Source organism: Herpailurus yagouaroundi, unplaced genomic scaffold (assembly GCF_014898765.1).
Source record: "Herpailurus yagouaroundi ecotype Mexico unplaced genomic scaffold, PumYag 67120, whole genome shotgun sequence".
NCBI lineage: Eukaryota > Metazoa > Chordata > Mammalia > Carnivora > Felidae > Herpailurus > Herpailurus yagouaroundi.
In genome coordinates this window covers 182,511-195,650 of record NW_024419969.1, presented here as the reverse complement: position 1 = coordinate 195,650, position 13,140 = coordinate 182,511, and the positions used below count along the sequence as shown (strand labels likewise).

At 34.2% G+C, this 13,140-nt stretch overlaps 1 protein-coding gene across 1 annotated transcript in view; it reads right to left on the bottom strand.

Moving 5' to 3' along the window:
• LOC121024772 (probable ubiquitin carboxyl-terminal hydrolase FAF-X) overlaps positions 1–13,140 on the bottom strand; it is a 158,557-nt gene that overhangs the window by 90,151 nt on the left and 55,266 nt on the right. The window contains exons 7-11 of the mRNA XM_040466999.1: positions 12,566–12,681; positions 11,914–12,165; positions 11,705–11,843; positions 9,199–9,351; positions 7,433–7,537 (exon numbers count right to left, since the gene is read on the bottom strand). Coding sequence (XP_040322933.1) covers positions 7,433–7,537; positions 9,199–9,351; positions 11,705–11,843; positions 11,914–12,165; positions 12,566–12,681 — 765 coding nt within the window. The remainder of the gene's footprint in view (positions 1–7,432; positions 7,538–9,198; positions 9,352–11,704; positions 11,844–11,913; positions 12,166–12,565; positions 12,682–13,140) is intronic.

The window sequence follows — 13,140 nt, the reverse complement described above, 5'->3', positions numbered from 1 at the left end:
GCTCCAGGCTCTGAGCCATCAGCCCAGAGCCTGACGCGGGGCTCGAACTCACGGACCGTGAGATCGTGACCTGGCTGAAGTCAGATGCTTAACCGACTGCGCCACCCAGGCGCCCCACAGCTAACGTTATTCTTAACAGTGAAACATTGATACATTTTTCTCCCTAAAACAAGGATGTCTGCTCTAGCTACATCTATTCAATTATTGTACAGAACTGGGTAGAACTGGCAAAGGAAGAGACAAATGGAACAAAACTGAGAACCCAGAAATAGATTTGTACAAATACATCAAACTGGGGAACCTGGCTGGCTCAGTTACTAGAGCCTGCAACTCTTCATCTCATGGTTTGAGTTCAATTACTAAAACAGTTCTGTGTTTGAGAAGATTGAATATTCTCCCATTACAGAATAACTGATAATCACACTGGGTGTTGAGATTACTTAAAGAAACAAGCATGTCTAAATGATATTTGACAAAGGTGCAAAAGTAATCTAAAATGGGCAAGACGAAAAGACTGCCTTTCAATAAAAAGTACTAGAACTGGGCATACACACTGACAAAAACAAAAAGTAAAAAACCCCTGGAATCTATGTCTTACATCTAAACAAAGCTAGACAAAATGGATCATACTTAACTGCAAAATTATAAAACTTCCCAAAAAAAGAATGTAGGAAAAATTCTTTGGGGGTCTACAGACAGGCAACAAGTTCTTAGTTTTGACATCGAAACAGTGACACATACAGGAAATAAATAAACTAGACTCATCAAAATTAAGAACTTCGTTGGCCAAAGGTCCTATTAACAGAATGCAAACACAACCTAAAGACCAGAACCACATAACTAACAAACAACTAGTAACTGGAATACATAAAGAACTCTATAAATTGAATAATTAAAAAATAGACAACTCCCTTAGAAAATAAGCAAAAGGCATGAACAGGCATTTCACTGTATCATGGCAAATATGCACATGAAAGATGTGTAAGATAACAATTAACCCAAATATAAACTGAAACCATGAAGAAAGTTCACTGCACACCTTTAGAATTAAAAATAAATAAATAAATACACCAAAATCTGGGAAGGATATGAAAAGAAGGAATTATTCATAACTGTGGATGGGAACGTGAAATATTACTGTCACTCTGAAAAAGTTTGGCAGCTTCTTAAAAGCCTAAAAATATTGTCAACAAAATACAAATAAATCCAGCAATACATAAAGAATTTGTACAAATTAAAGAATTATATATAAAGTAATTACATCACAATAAGTGGAATTTATTCCTAAAGTGGAAGACTATCTGAACATAGAAATATCAATCAATGCAACAGAGAACAAAAAGTCTGTAACACTGAATAGACCCAGTGAATGCAACTGACAAAGTCCAACACCCTTTCTTAACTAAAATACTCAATAAATATGGAAAAGGAGGGAATTTCTTAAATCCAATAAAGGGCATCTACAAAAACCCAACAACTGACAAAGTTTTCCACTCAAGACTGATAATATCCACTTTGAACATATCCTTCAATAGTTTGCTTAAGTTTTAGTCAGAGCCATTAAGGCAAAGTGGAAAAAAAAAAGGGTAATGACATTAAGAAGTAAAATTATCTTTATCTGCAAATCATATGATCTTGTACATGGGATACCATTAAAAAAATATACATACAAGTAACAAATATAATAGTTTTAGGATACAAAATGAATATTAATAAATTGTTAGATATATTAGGTATGTTTTACTATATATTAGGTAAGAACAACCCCCAAATAAAGAAAACGGTTACACTCACAATAGTATCAAAAGCCACACCCTACTTTGGTATAAATTTACCAAAAATGCAATAAATACAAGGGGAAAAAAAAAACCACTGCTGAAGTTAAAGGGTACCTAAATAAATGAAACAACATCTCTAAATAAATTGAAGGATATTTCAGATTCAAGAGCTGAAAGACTAATACTGTTGGGATAATAATAGAATATAAAATAATCTACAAATACCCCACAATCTCTTATCAAAATCTCACTTCTTTGCAGATATTGACAACCACATTCTAAAATTTGTAAGCAGAGTCAAAAGACTTCAAACATCCAAAGCAATCTTAAAAGGCAATAGTGAAGGACTCCTACTTTTTTAAAATTTTTTATTAAAAAAGATTTTTTTAATGTTTATTTATTTTTGAGAGACAGGGAGAGACAGAGTAAGAGCAGGGGAGGGGCAGAGAGAGAAAGACACAGAATCTGAAGAGGCTCCAGGCTCTGAGCTGTCAGCACATATCCCAATGTGGGGCTCAAAGTCACAAACCATGAGATAATGACCTGAGCCGAAGCTGGATGCTTAACCGACTGAGCCACCCAGGTTCCCCAAAGGACTTCTACTTCTTAACTAGAAAATCATTTGTAAAAGTTATAGTAATCAATGCAAAGTAGTATTGACATAATCACATACAGATTAACAGACCAGAAGATGTCAGGACAGCTGAATAAAAAGAACTAATTAATTATTAATAATGTGTGCAATTTTTGAGGGAGGGTGATAGAGAGAGAGCAAGAGACCATGCACAGGTAAGTACTGGGGAGGGGCAGAGAGACAAAGGGAGAGAATCTCATGCCACCCCTAACCCCGTCCCCCCGGCCACGTGGGCCTTGATTCCCCCAAACGGTAAGATCATGATCTGAATCAAAATCAAGAGTTAGGAACTTAACTGAGCCACCTGAGCACCCCAAGAATAGTCTTTTTATAATTTTCTTTAATGTTTATTTATTTTGAGAGACAGAGAGACAGAGCATGAACAGGGGAGAGGCAGACAGAGACAAAGACACAGAATCTAAGGCAGGCTCCAGGCTCTCAGCTGTCCAGCCCAGAGCCCAATGTGGGGCTCAAACTCATGAACTGTGAGATGATGATCTAGGCTTAAGTCAGATGTTCAACCGACTGAGCCAACCAGGCACCCCAAGAGTGGTCTTTTAGACAAATGTTGCTGGGACAAGTAAACATCATAAAAAAGAATGAACTCGAACTCTACATCACAACACTGCAAAAAAGTAATTCAAAATGAAATGTAGATCTAAATATGAACTTACATGGTTACACCTAAACTGTACTTGTAAGTATGCATTTATAGTAGGAAGAAGACATTAAAAATAAAAACCTCTGAGATTGTCAATTAGGCAAGGATTTCTAAAATAGGAAACAATGCATAAGTGATCAATAAAATGAGTAAATACATAACTGGACTTTACAAAGTTAAAAACTTTTGCCAGAATACACACGTCTTTGACAGAAAGCAGGCTGATTTATAGGGTGCAGCAAGGAAGGGTTCAGAAGAGAAATAACTGAAGTGATGAAGATGTTTTGGAACTTCATAAAAGTAGTGGTTGCACAACACTGAATGTACTAAAAAATTACTAACTTTAGTTTTAAATTTTGTTTTTAAGTTGTATGTATGTATGTATGTATGTATGTACGTACGTGTGTGTGTGTATTTACTTTGAGACTGAGGCAGAGAGGGCAAGAGGTGGAACGGCAGAGAGGGAAGGAAAGAGAGAATCCCAAAAAGGCTCCAAACTGTCAGCATGGACCCTGATGTGGGGGTTCAAACTAATGAACCGTGAGATCATAGCTTGAGGTGAAACCAAGAATCAGACAGACACTTAACAGACTGACCACATTAATTTTCGTTTTAAATTGGTTTATTTTATTTACGTTATGTCAAATCCACCTGAATTAAAAAATTTTTGAACTGTGCTATAAATACGATGAAGAATGAGAAAAAACGTAACCTATCAAAGAGAAAATATTTGCAAAACATAATTTGATATTGGGTTTGCATACGGAATGTATAAACAATCTATAAATCAAAAATTAAGACCTACAGTCAAGAATTTGAAAAGAAATTTCAAGGATAAAATACAAATAGTCTTTAAGCAAATATATTCAACATTATTAGCCATTATGAACATGCAAACCAAAACCAGAATGAGACATTCATTATTTTAACTCCACTAAGATGGCTAATAATTAGAAGACAATAGCAAGAGTTAACAAGGACAAGAAGAAACAGCAACCCTCATACACTGTTGGGAATATAAGGTATTGCTATTTTGGAAAACAGCTTGTCAGTCCTCAAAATGTTATACTTTAAATTACCATGTGACCTAGCAATTCAATTTCTAATATATACTCAAGAGACCTGAATATATATGTCCAAACTCTTCTCAGCAGCATTATTTACTTTGCAGAAAGTGTGAAATACCCAAACGATTCATAACTAATGAATTGATACAACAAAACATTATCTGGTAATACAAAGGAACAGATATGCATACAAAAACCTGTACGTGGATGTTTCGAGTAGCAGTATTCACACCAAACAAAAAGTGGAAACAACTCAAAAGTTTATTGATCGATAAACAAAATTAATACATCCACACTGCTGAACAGAAGTTATCAAAAAAAAGGAATGAACTCTAATACATGATATGGCATTTACTCTTATGCTTAGCCATATATCAAGTCAAAACAGGCCACATATTTAGATAAATGTCCACAATAGGAAAATCCATAAAAACAGAAGTAGTAAGGGCAGAGGCTGGAAGATGGACAGAATAACAACTGAAATTTTCTGCTGTGATAATGAAAATATTCTGACATTAGTGGTTGTAGTAGCATAATTTTGTGAACATACTAAGATATACCGAATCATACTCCTTAGTGTGAATCCACAGTTTGTAAATTGTATCTTTCTAAAACTCATTTGTAAAAAAACTAAATAAACTAAATGTGCAACTACTATGCAACACAACAACTGCAATTTCAGTGAAAGATTAGGTTCATGTACAAAAAAATTTTCACGCCAATGTTCACAGCAGCTTTATTTGTGAGAGCTCCAAATGAGAAACGCATTTATTTATGGGGGAATAGTTAAATAAACCATAAGTAGTTAAAGTTGTATCATGAATACTACTCAGCAATAAGGAACACAATCTATAGATTCACATAACAATCTGTATGAGCCTGCACAAAATTATGCTGAGTGGAAAACACCCCAAATCTCTAATGGCTACATACTATATTACTCCATTTATTTAAAAACCTCAAAATGAAAAAAACTGTGGAAATAGAGACTATGCTAGTGGCTGCCAGGGGTTAGGATAAAGCAGGGGCAGGACAGAGTGTGGACATGGAAGAACTAATGCGGAATCCATATGGTGATGGAAACAGATCATAAAGTATCAATGTCACTATCTTGGCTAATACCATTCTGGAAGAGGTTTTCAGAAGAAATATATGAAAAAAAAACTATTATTTATTAAAATTCATGTGAAACTATTATTTTCCCAAAATAAAGTTAGTTTATAAAATAAAAATAAAAGTGTTCTATAAGGCTCATTAATACAACATTGAGGGGAAGTGCTATGTATTCTCTTGTATTCAGTGGTTACTAGAATGTAAGAACTGCTAGCCACTTAAATATCCAATAATTAGAGAAAAGAATAACTGTTAATGGAATTATACAACTTAGAATGATAAATATGGGGAAAGGATAAAATGACAAATATGGGACTTCTAGGAAGACAAATTGAAGGCTTCCTTCTAAACTGTTCTTTACCCTACAAAATTTCCTCTGAAAATGATGAAAGGAATACAAAAACTGCTCATGATTTAGGAAAATGATTATAACAATGTATGTGACAAAAACAAAGTAGATAAAGGGAGCAGAATCAAAGAGGATTAAAATACATCAACCAGTTATACAGTCAGGAAGATAACAAAGTGCTAATAAAACTCTAAGAAATTATTTTTAGTTCCTATGGGCAATGACTGAGCAATCAGATGTACAAAAAACTTAGGAATGAGTAAAAAAAGAGGAAAAATCAAATAGGGAAAATAAACAGGTAAAAGATAGGAGTAACCAGTCACCACAAAAAGACACATAGTTCATAAACCTGTTTTTTTAAAAAAAAATTCAATCTCATAAAAGACTAAAAAGAACACTAACACAAAAACAATTTCAAACTCATGAGATGCGAAAAATTAATTCTGACAAAAAATGCTGGTAAGGAATGTAAATTAGTACAAATGCTCTGGTAGATGAAGACTTAAAAGGAACCAAAATACTTACAGACCACCAATTGAGCAATAACACAAGGAAATACAACTAAGAATAAGTATTTAGAGAAAGCCAGGATCATTTAGTTACAACCTTTAAAAAAATTAAGTCACTTACACTTTATGCTTTCTTTCAGTGGTTTTAGTAAGACATTTCTCTTTTTAGTAAAAGGGCTTCCAAGACACAATAAATTATACAATACTAAATCTTAAAATATAATGCCTTTAACTGAACAACAGGTATTCAGCAAACACCTGGTAAACTAAAGGAGTATGAAAAGATGATGGAATTTTTATTATGATTATAGTTATAGAATCTTGAGAATATTAGAATTAAAAAGAGGAAAAATTGATACCCCTCCATATTTCATTATGGTTTTTATAGATATATCACCATTTCAGAAGTGATCTCAGAATTTAACTTTTATTTATTTTATTTTTACCTTTTTAAAGGTTTTATTTAAGTACTTTCTACACCCAATGTAGGGCTGAAACTCACAATCCTGAGATTAAGAGTCACATGCTCCACCAATGGAGTCACCTAGGTACCCTGCTGCAGGCATTTCTGAACATGTATCCTGGTATATGTATAGTGTATTTCTCCAGGATACACTACAGAAATACAACAGTTGTGTCATGGGACACAAGAATACACATAGTAACAGATAATGTCAAACTGCTTTTTCTCATTGGTTGTAGCAACTAAGTTGCCAGGAACAATGCAAATTATTTTTAGCAAGAAATCCTGGGGTTCTAATGCCTATGGTTACTTGAATACTCATTTATAAATAATAACATATAATTTTTTCTTTCTGATCTACAAATTCTCCAACCAACTTTACCAACCACAGAGAATGAACACAAAAAAGTGCCCCATTAGATAAATGAAGACAGGTAATAAAAGTCTTGGGAGTTCTTTCTGAATCTCACTTCTAGGTCTTTATACGTTATCCTAGAGAACTCTTTGCAGTTAGTATATCATTTGTTTTCACATTTGTTAAAAATGTCTATTTATTATAACACTCCTCTGCAATTCCACCTTATTTAACTTAAAGCAAAAATAAAAGTTGTCAGAGAAAGTTAAAGAAACTGAAATAAACTGAGTAGAAAAGAGCAGTATTCTGTAATGGAAATCAGAAATACAATAAAATCTGTTAAATTCTGACCAGAATATGAAACAAAGATCAATTTTTCTTCATGAAAGACTGTTTGGTGAAATCTGTTAGTAAGTAATGGTGGTTGGGTAAACTCAAATATATCTAATTAATTCAAGTTTACTTAAAATGAAGTGGTACTATTTTACTACTTGAATTACTACCTTAAAGCAATCAAAAAGATGATCAAGTTGTTCAGGAGAAAAATCCCAAGCCAATTTTGCCAGCAGATCATGTACATTCTTCACAATAGCTTCATGTTTCCCTGCCTGTTGAAAAACAAATATGAAATACATAAAAGTAAAACATAAAGAATCAGCAGTAGAGTTAGGTTTAAATAAAGATGTGAACTAAGTAGCTTTACTGAGTCTACTTGCATTAATAAAATATTCCCACATGGTTCATCTGAGGTTATGGAGAATTCTTTTTTTTACTTGAGGGAAAAAAAAACCCTTTTTTTTGAGATATGTTTTTATTTATTTTTGAGAGACAGAGAGAGAGAGAGAGCGCATGACCAGGGGAGAGGCAGAGAGAGATAGACAGAAACACAGAACCTGAAGCAGATTCCAGGCTATGAGTTGTCCACACAGAGCCTGACCCGGGGCTCAAACCTGTGAACGAAAGGATCATGACCTGAGTTGAAGTTGGCTGCTCAACCGACTAAGCCACCCAGGCGCCCCGACGTTATGGTAATATTTTAAATGCTGAAGAGGGGCCAATTACATTCATTATACTCAATTTCTTGGTATTAATGATAAAGCACTTCCAGAATTCAAATGAAAATTTATTACAGGTATTTTCAAAAAAAATGAAGAGGAAATATGGCAAAATAGCGAATCATCTCATAACCGAGGACTGAAGTGGTCAATGACGGAAGACAGTATTTTGTTAATTTCTCTTTAAAAAAGGGTAGACTAGGGGCGCCTGGGTGGCGCAGTCGGTTAAGCATCCGACTTCAGCCAGGTCACGATCTCGCGGTCCGTGAGTTCGAGCCCCGCGTCGGGCTCTGGGCTGATGGCTCAGAGCCTGGAGCCTGTTTCCGATTCTGTGTCTCCCTCTCTCTCTGCCCCTCCCCCGTTCATGCTCTGTCTCTCTCTGTCCCAAAAATAAATAAACGTTGAAAAAAAAAATTAAAAAAGGGTAGACTGGGCAGGACTTTGTAATCTAGAGCTTAATAACACTCCCCAGTTTATTCACGCAAAAAATAAATAATATATTCCTGTAACATTTCTTTCCTCACATAATTTGCAAGAAAAAACAAATTTACTATTGATTTGAAAATCAAATTTATTCTTGTAAGTACATAATATATACAATTGTAAAATTTATGATCTATACCATTAACAAAGGGTATCAAGATGAGGGAGGTTTTGTTTTGTTAAGTTTATTTACTTATTTTGACAGAAAGAGAGAGAAAAGTGCCTGTGAGCAGCAGAAAAGAGAGGGAGACACAGAATCTCGCAAGACATAGAGCTTGAACTCACAAACCATGGGATCATGACCGGAGTTGAAATCAAGAGTCAGATGCTTAAGCAACTGAGTCACCCAGTCACCCTGGAAAACTACAGTTAAACTCCAAAAAGTCAAGTAATACAAATTCACATCACAATATATAATTACTATCAATGATTATTTAACTTTTAATATCTTCTTTTTTTTTTTAATTTTAAAGGTATTTATTTAGAGAGAGACAGAGACAGCAGCATCAGTGCGGGGTGGGGGGGTACAGGGGGAGAGAGAGAGAGAGAGAGAGGAGAGAAAGAAAATCCTAAGCAGGCTCTGCACCGCCAGCACAGAGCCCAACACAGGGCTCAAACTCATGAAATTATGACTTGGGGGATCATGACCTGAGCCCAGAGAGTTGGACATTTAACTGAGCCACCCAGGAGCCCACTTTCTTATAAAATAGCTACCATCTTAAATTACTTACCTGTGCTGTCCAGATATTATCAAGATCCTGCAATGTCAGAGCTTTTTCTTTAATCACAAAACGAAGAATCTTTTCTAGCTTTTCCACATACTGAGGCTGATGAAGACTATCTCGCAGGACTATGGATAAGATATTGTTCTGCTGTATCCACTCCTAAATGTAACACAAAAATTTGTTTCAAAGCAGAACTAAAAATTAGAGTGGGCAACTTAGGGCCAAAAGGTAAAAACTTCCAGTTGTAAGGTAAATAAGTAATGGGAATATAATGTACAACATGAAACATGACATCAATAGTTAAGCTGCTGTGATATAGATAGTACATCGTAAAGGTCTCAATTGGATAAAAATTAAAAAAATACCTATATGAGATGATACATGTTAACTAAATTTATTTTTTTATTTATTTTTTTATTTTTTTTTCAACTTTTATTTATTTTTGGGACAGAGAGAGACAGAGCATGAACGGGGGAGGGGCAGAGAGAGAGGGAGACACAGAATCGGAAACAGGCTCCAGGCTCTGAGCCATCAGCCTAGAGCCTGATGCGGGGCTCGAACCCACGGACCGCGAGATCGTGACCTGGCTGAAGTCGGACGCTTAACCAACTGCGCCACTCAGGCGCCCCTTAACTAAATTTATTGTACTAATCACTGACAACACAGGTTTGAAATGTGTTGAGTCCACCTATAAACAGATTTTTGAAATAAATACACTATTGTAGTATAAATATATTTTCTTCTCCTTACGATTTTCTAAATTTTTTTTTGGATAACTTTATTTTAAGAATATGTATTATTTACATAAAATACTCAATTGACTTGTGTCATAAATAAGGCTTCTAGTCAATAGATAGCTTCCAGTAGGTAAGCTTTTGGTGTTTCAAGTTATATAAGGATTTCCAACTGTGCTGGGGGTCAATGTCCACAATCCTTGGTTATGCTGTATACTTAAATTTATATAGATATATATATCAATTACACCTCAAAATCTGGAGGGAAAAAAAAAAACTAGTTCAGATTCTGAATTAACAGTATTGTAACATTAATTAGAAGCCTAAATCGTGTTTATGTTTACAAATCATAACATACTAATGTAACGTGTTTATATATTTAAGTGCAAAACTATTCAATATTACAGTATTAGAATCCAAATTTGCACGCAAATGCTCACATATACACTAAATTTAAAACTTACAAAAATCACAAATGTAATGTGCTTATTGTTGTTTTTAATGAAAATTACTATAAAACATAGTTGTACTGAATTTTTTTTCCACATTCAGGAATGGCCCCATTAAAATGTACCATAGCACATTTCTTATACTATCTGTGAAGAATAATTAGTGTCATATTTTTGGTGGGAGAAGAATCATTAGAAATGCCACAGTGATGACAAAGTGCTTCAAAAGTTTCTTAACACTCTGCTATTCTGTACCTTTCAAAGACTTGTAATAATTCACAACTAGTGGATTAAGTAGTATTATGCTGGCATTTCACAGAGCAGACACATTGTATAGTTGACACCTGACTCCTAACACTATGTCAGAACACCTGGGTCTAGGTTGCATACCATTTGCCAATAACAAAGAGTCCTCAAAGACTTTTTAACACATTTTGATCATATTCACTATTTTTTTTTTTAATTTAAAGATTTTTTTTTTTTCAACGTTTATTTAGTTTTGGGACAGAGAGAGACAGAGCATGAACGGGGGAGGGGCAGAGAGAGAGGGAGACACAGAATCGGCAACAGGCTCCAGGCTCTGAGCCATCAGCCCAGAGCCCGACGCGGGGCTCGAACTCACGGACTGCGAGATCGTGACCTGGCTGAAGCCGGACGCTTAACCGACTGCGCCACCCAGGCGCCCCGATCATTTTCACTATTAAACCTAAGACTCCTTTAAGGTGGAGATCATTCTTCACAGATATATTCCCAGTCCTGGCAAACATATACACTCAAAATATGTTACCAAGCAAGTAACTTACAAGGCCTACTACTATTCATTTTAACACTAAAATATATAGAAATACCTCTGGTATACTGTTTCAGTGTTAAAATGATAGATGTAAACAATTTTAAAAAATAAGTTTTAAAAATCATGATAAAACATTAATTCAGATTTTACTGCTTTAATTATAATCACCACTTTAGAACTTCAAAACTGAACTGGCAAGTTACCATGCCAATTCATTCACTAGATTCTAGATCTACCTAACCCCTCTAATGATCACCTTAACTGTATGTTATTTCAGTCAACCCACTGAATTATAACTGCATCGTGAGCAACTATTTGCAACAATGATAAACTTACCAAAGACACAATAAGTTAACCTATAAATTTCTAAGTAACAGATTGTTTGCTATTACCATTATAAGAACAGTTTTAGAATAGTTATACATCAATCTCCCAATTTCAGAATTATTTTTGTTATATTGCTTCTAACACTAATTGGTGCCAATCTAGTTTTCCTTAAGCAGATTCTAATTCATAAAAGAATGAAAGGGGCTTACTGCCATTCGTTCAGCTGTCAGCCACTCTTCCTCTTCAGGATTTCCATGACGATGAGTATAAAATGATACACTAGATAACACTTTGTTAATTTCATTCAGTGCATTCATCTTTCCATTAAAAGAAGAAATCTGCAACAATCTGCAAGAGAAACTTTGATTAAGTGTAAAAAAAAAAGTCAGGAAAATATTTAAAGATGGAAGTATCTTACCTGAGTATCATTTTCAACCTAAAAATTTCTAAATTTTTTACAGTTTCTCCTTGTCCTGGAATCCTTGAAGCTAAATTCTTCAGAGATTTAATAATCATGGAAAGGGCATCATTTTTTGTTTCATTCTTTGCTTCTTTTTTCAGTTCTTCGTCAGTTAAATTTTCTAAAAACTGTGGAACTATTTCTATAACTGGAATAAAGTATTTCTTCACTGTATGTTGACTAAGAAACTCATAGCATTGTCCAAATGGTCTAAAAAAAGAAAAAGACAAAATTTCTGTTAATATCTGTATTTTACCAAAACTGAATTTCCAAAGTTTTAAACATCACGTTAGCATTTAACGTAAGAAAGTAGACTAGAAAAGTAACATTTCATGATTTTCAAGGTAACAAAATTAAGTCTATTGTTTTTAAAAATTGTTAATGTTTACTTATTTATTTTGAGACAGAAAGCACAAATGGGGCGGGGAAGAGGAGGAGGGAGAAAGAGACAGAAAATCCCAAGCAGGCTCTGCACTGTCAGCGCAGATCTCCACTTGGGCTCCATCTCACGACTGTAAGATCATGACCAGAGCCGAGATCAAGAGTTCAACACTAAAATGACTAAGGAACCCAGGTACCCCCTAAATATTAAATTTAAACTATAACTTACTTAATAAGGGCTGCAATTATTTGAACGCTTAATGCTGATCCATTAATAAAACGATCATGCAAAATCTGGAAACCATTTAAAGTGCCAAATTTATTGATGAGATCCACTAGCCAACCCTGCAACACAGTTAATGCTGGGAGTTAATTTTTTCCTGTAATAAAAATCTTAGAAGTTATACCTGAAATATGTATTTCATATAAATTAGAACTAGCTCAATAAAATAATCACACAAAATTATTTTTCAAAAGAATTAAAACTATCTGTAACATATAGTCATTTACTATTTAGGGAGATGTAAGATTTCTTCTATAGTATTTTGTTCTTTGTTTCCGAGTCAAAATCAGCACAGGTTGCAGCTACAGAGTACAGAATGGCACAGTTGTTATTTATTCATGTCTCAAATATCTGATGAACAGGAATTAGGCAAAGGTTGTGTACCTAGCTAAAAAATTTTTATATGTAAGAATATAAAATAAACTTAAAGGTTATGTAAATATAAAAATCAAATGTATAAACAAATGCACAAAATCTTTAAGTCTTACCTTAAGACTAAAAAGCCAATTTTTAGGAAAAAA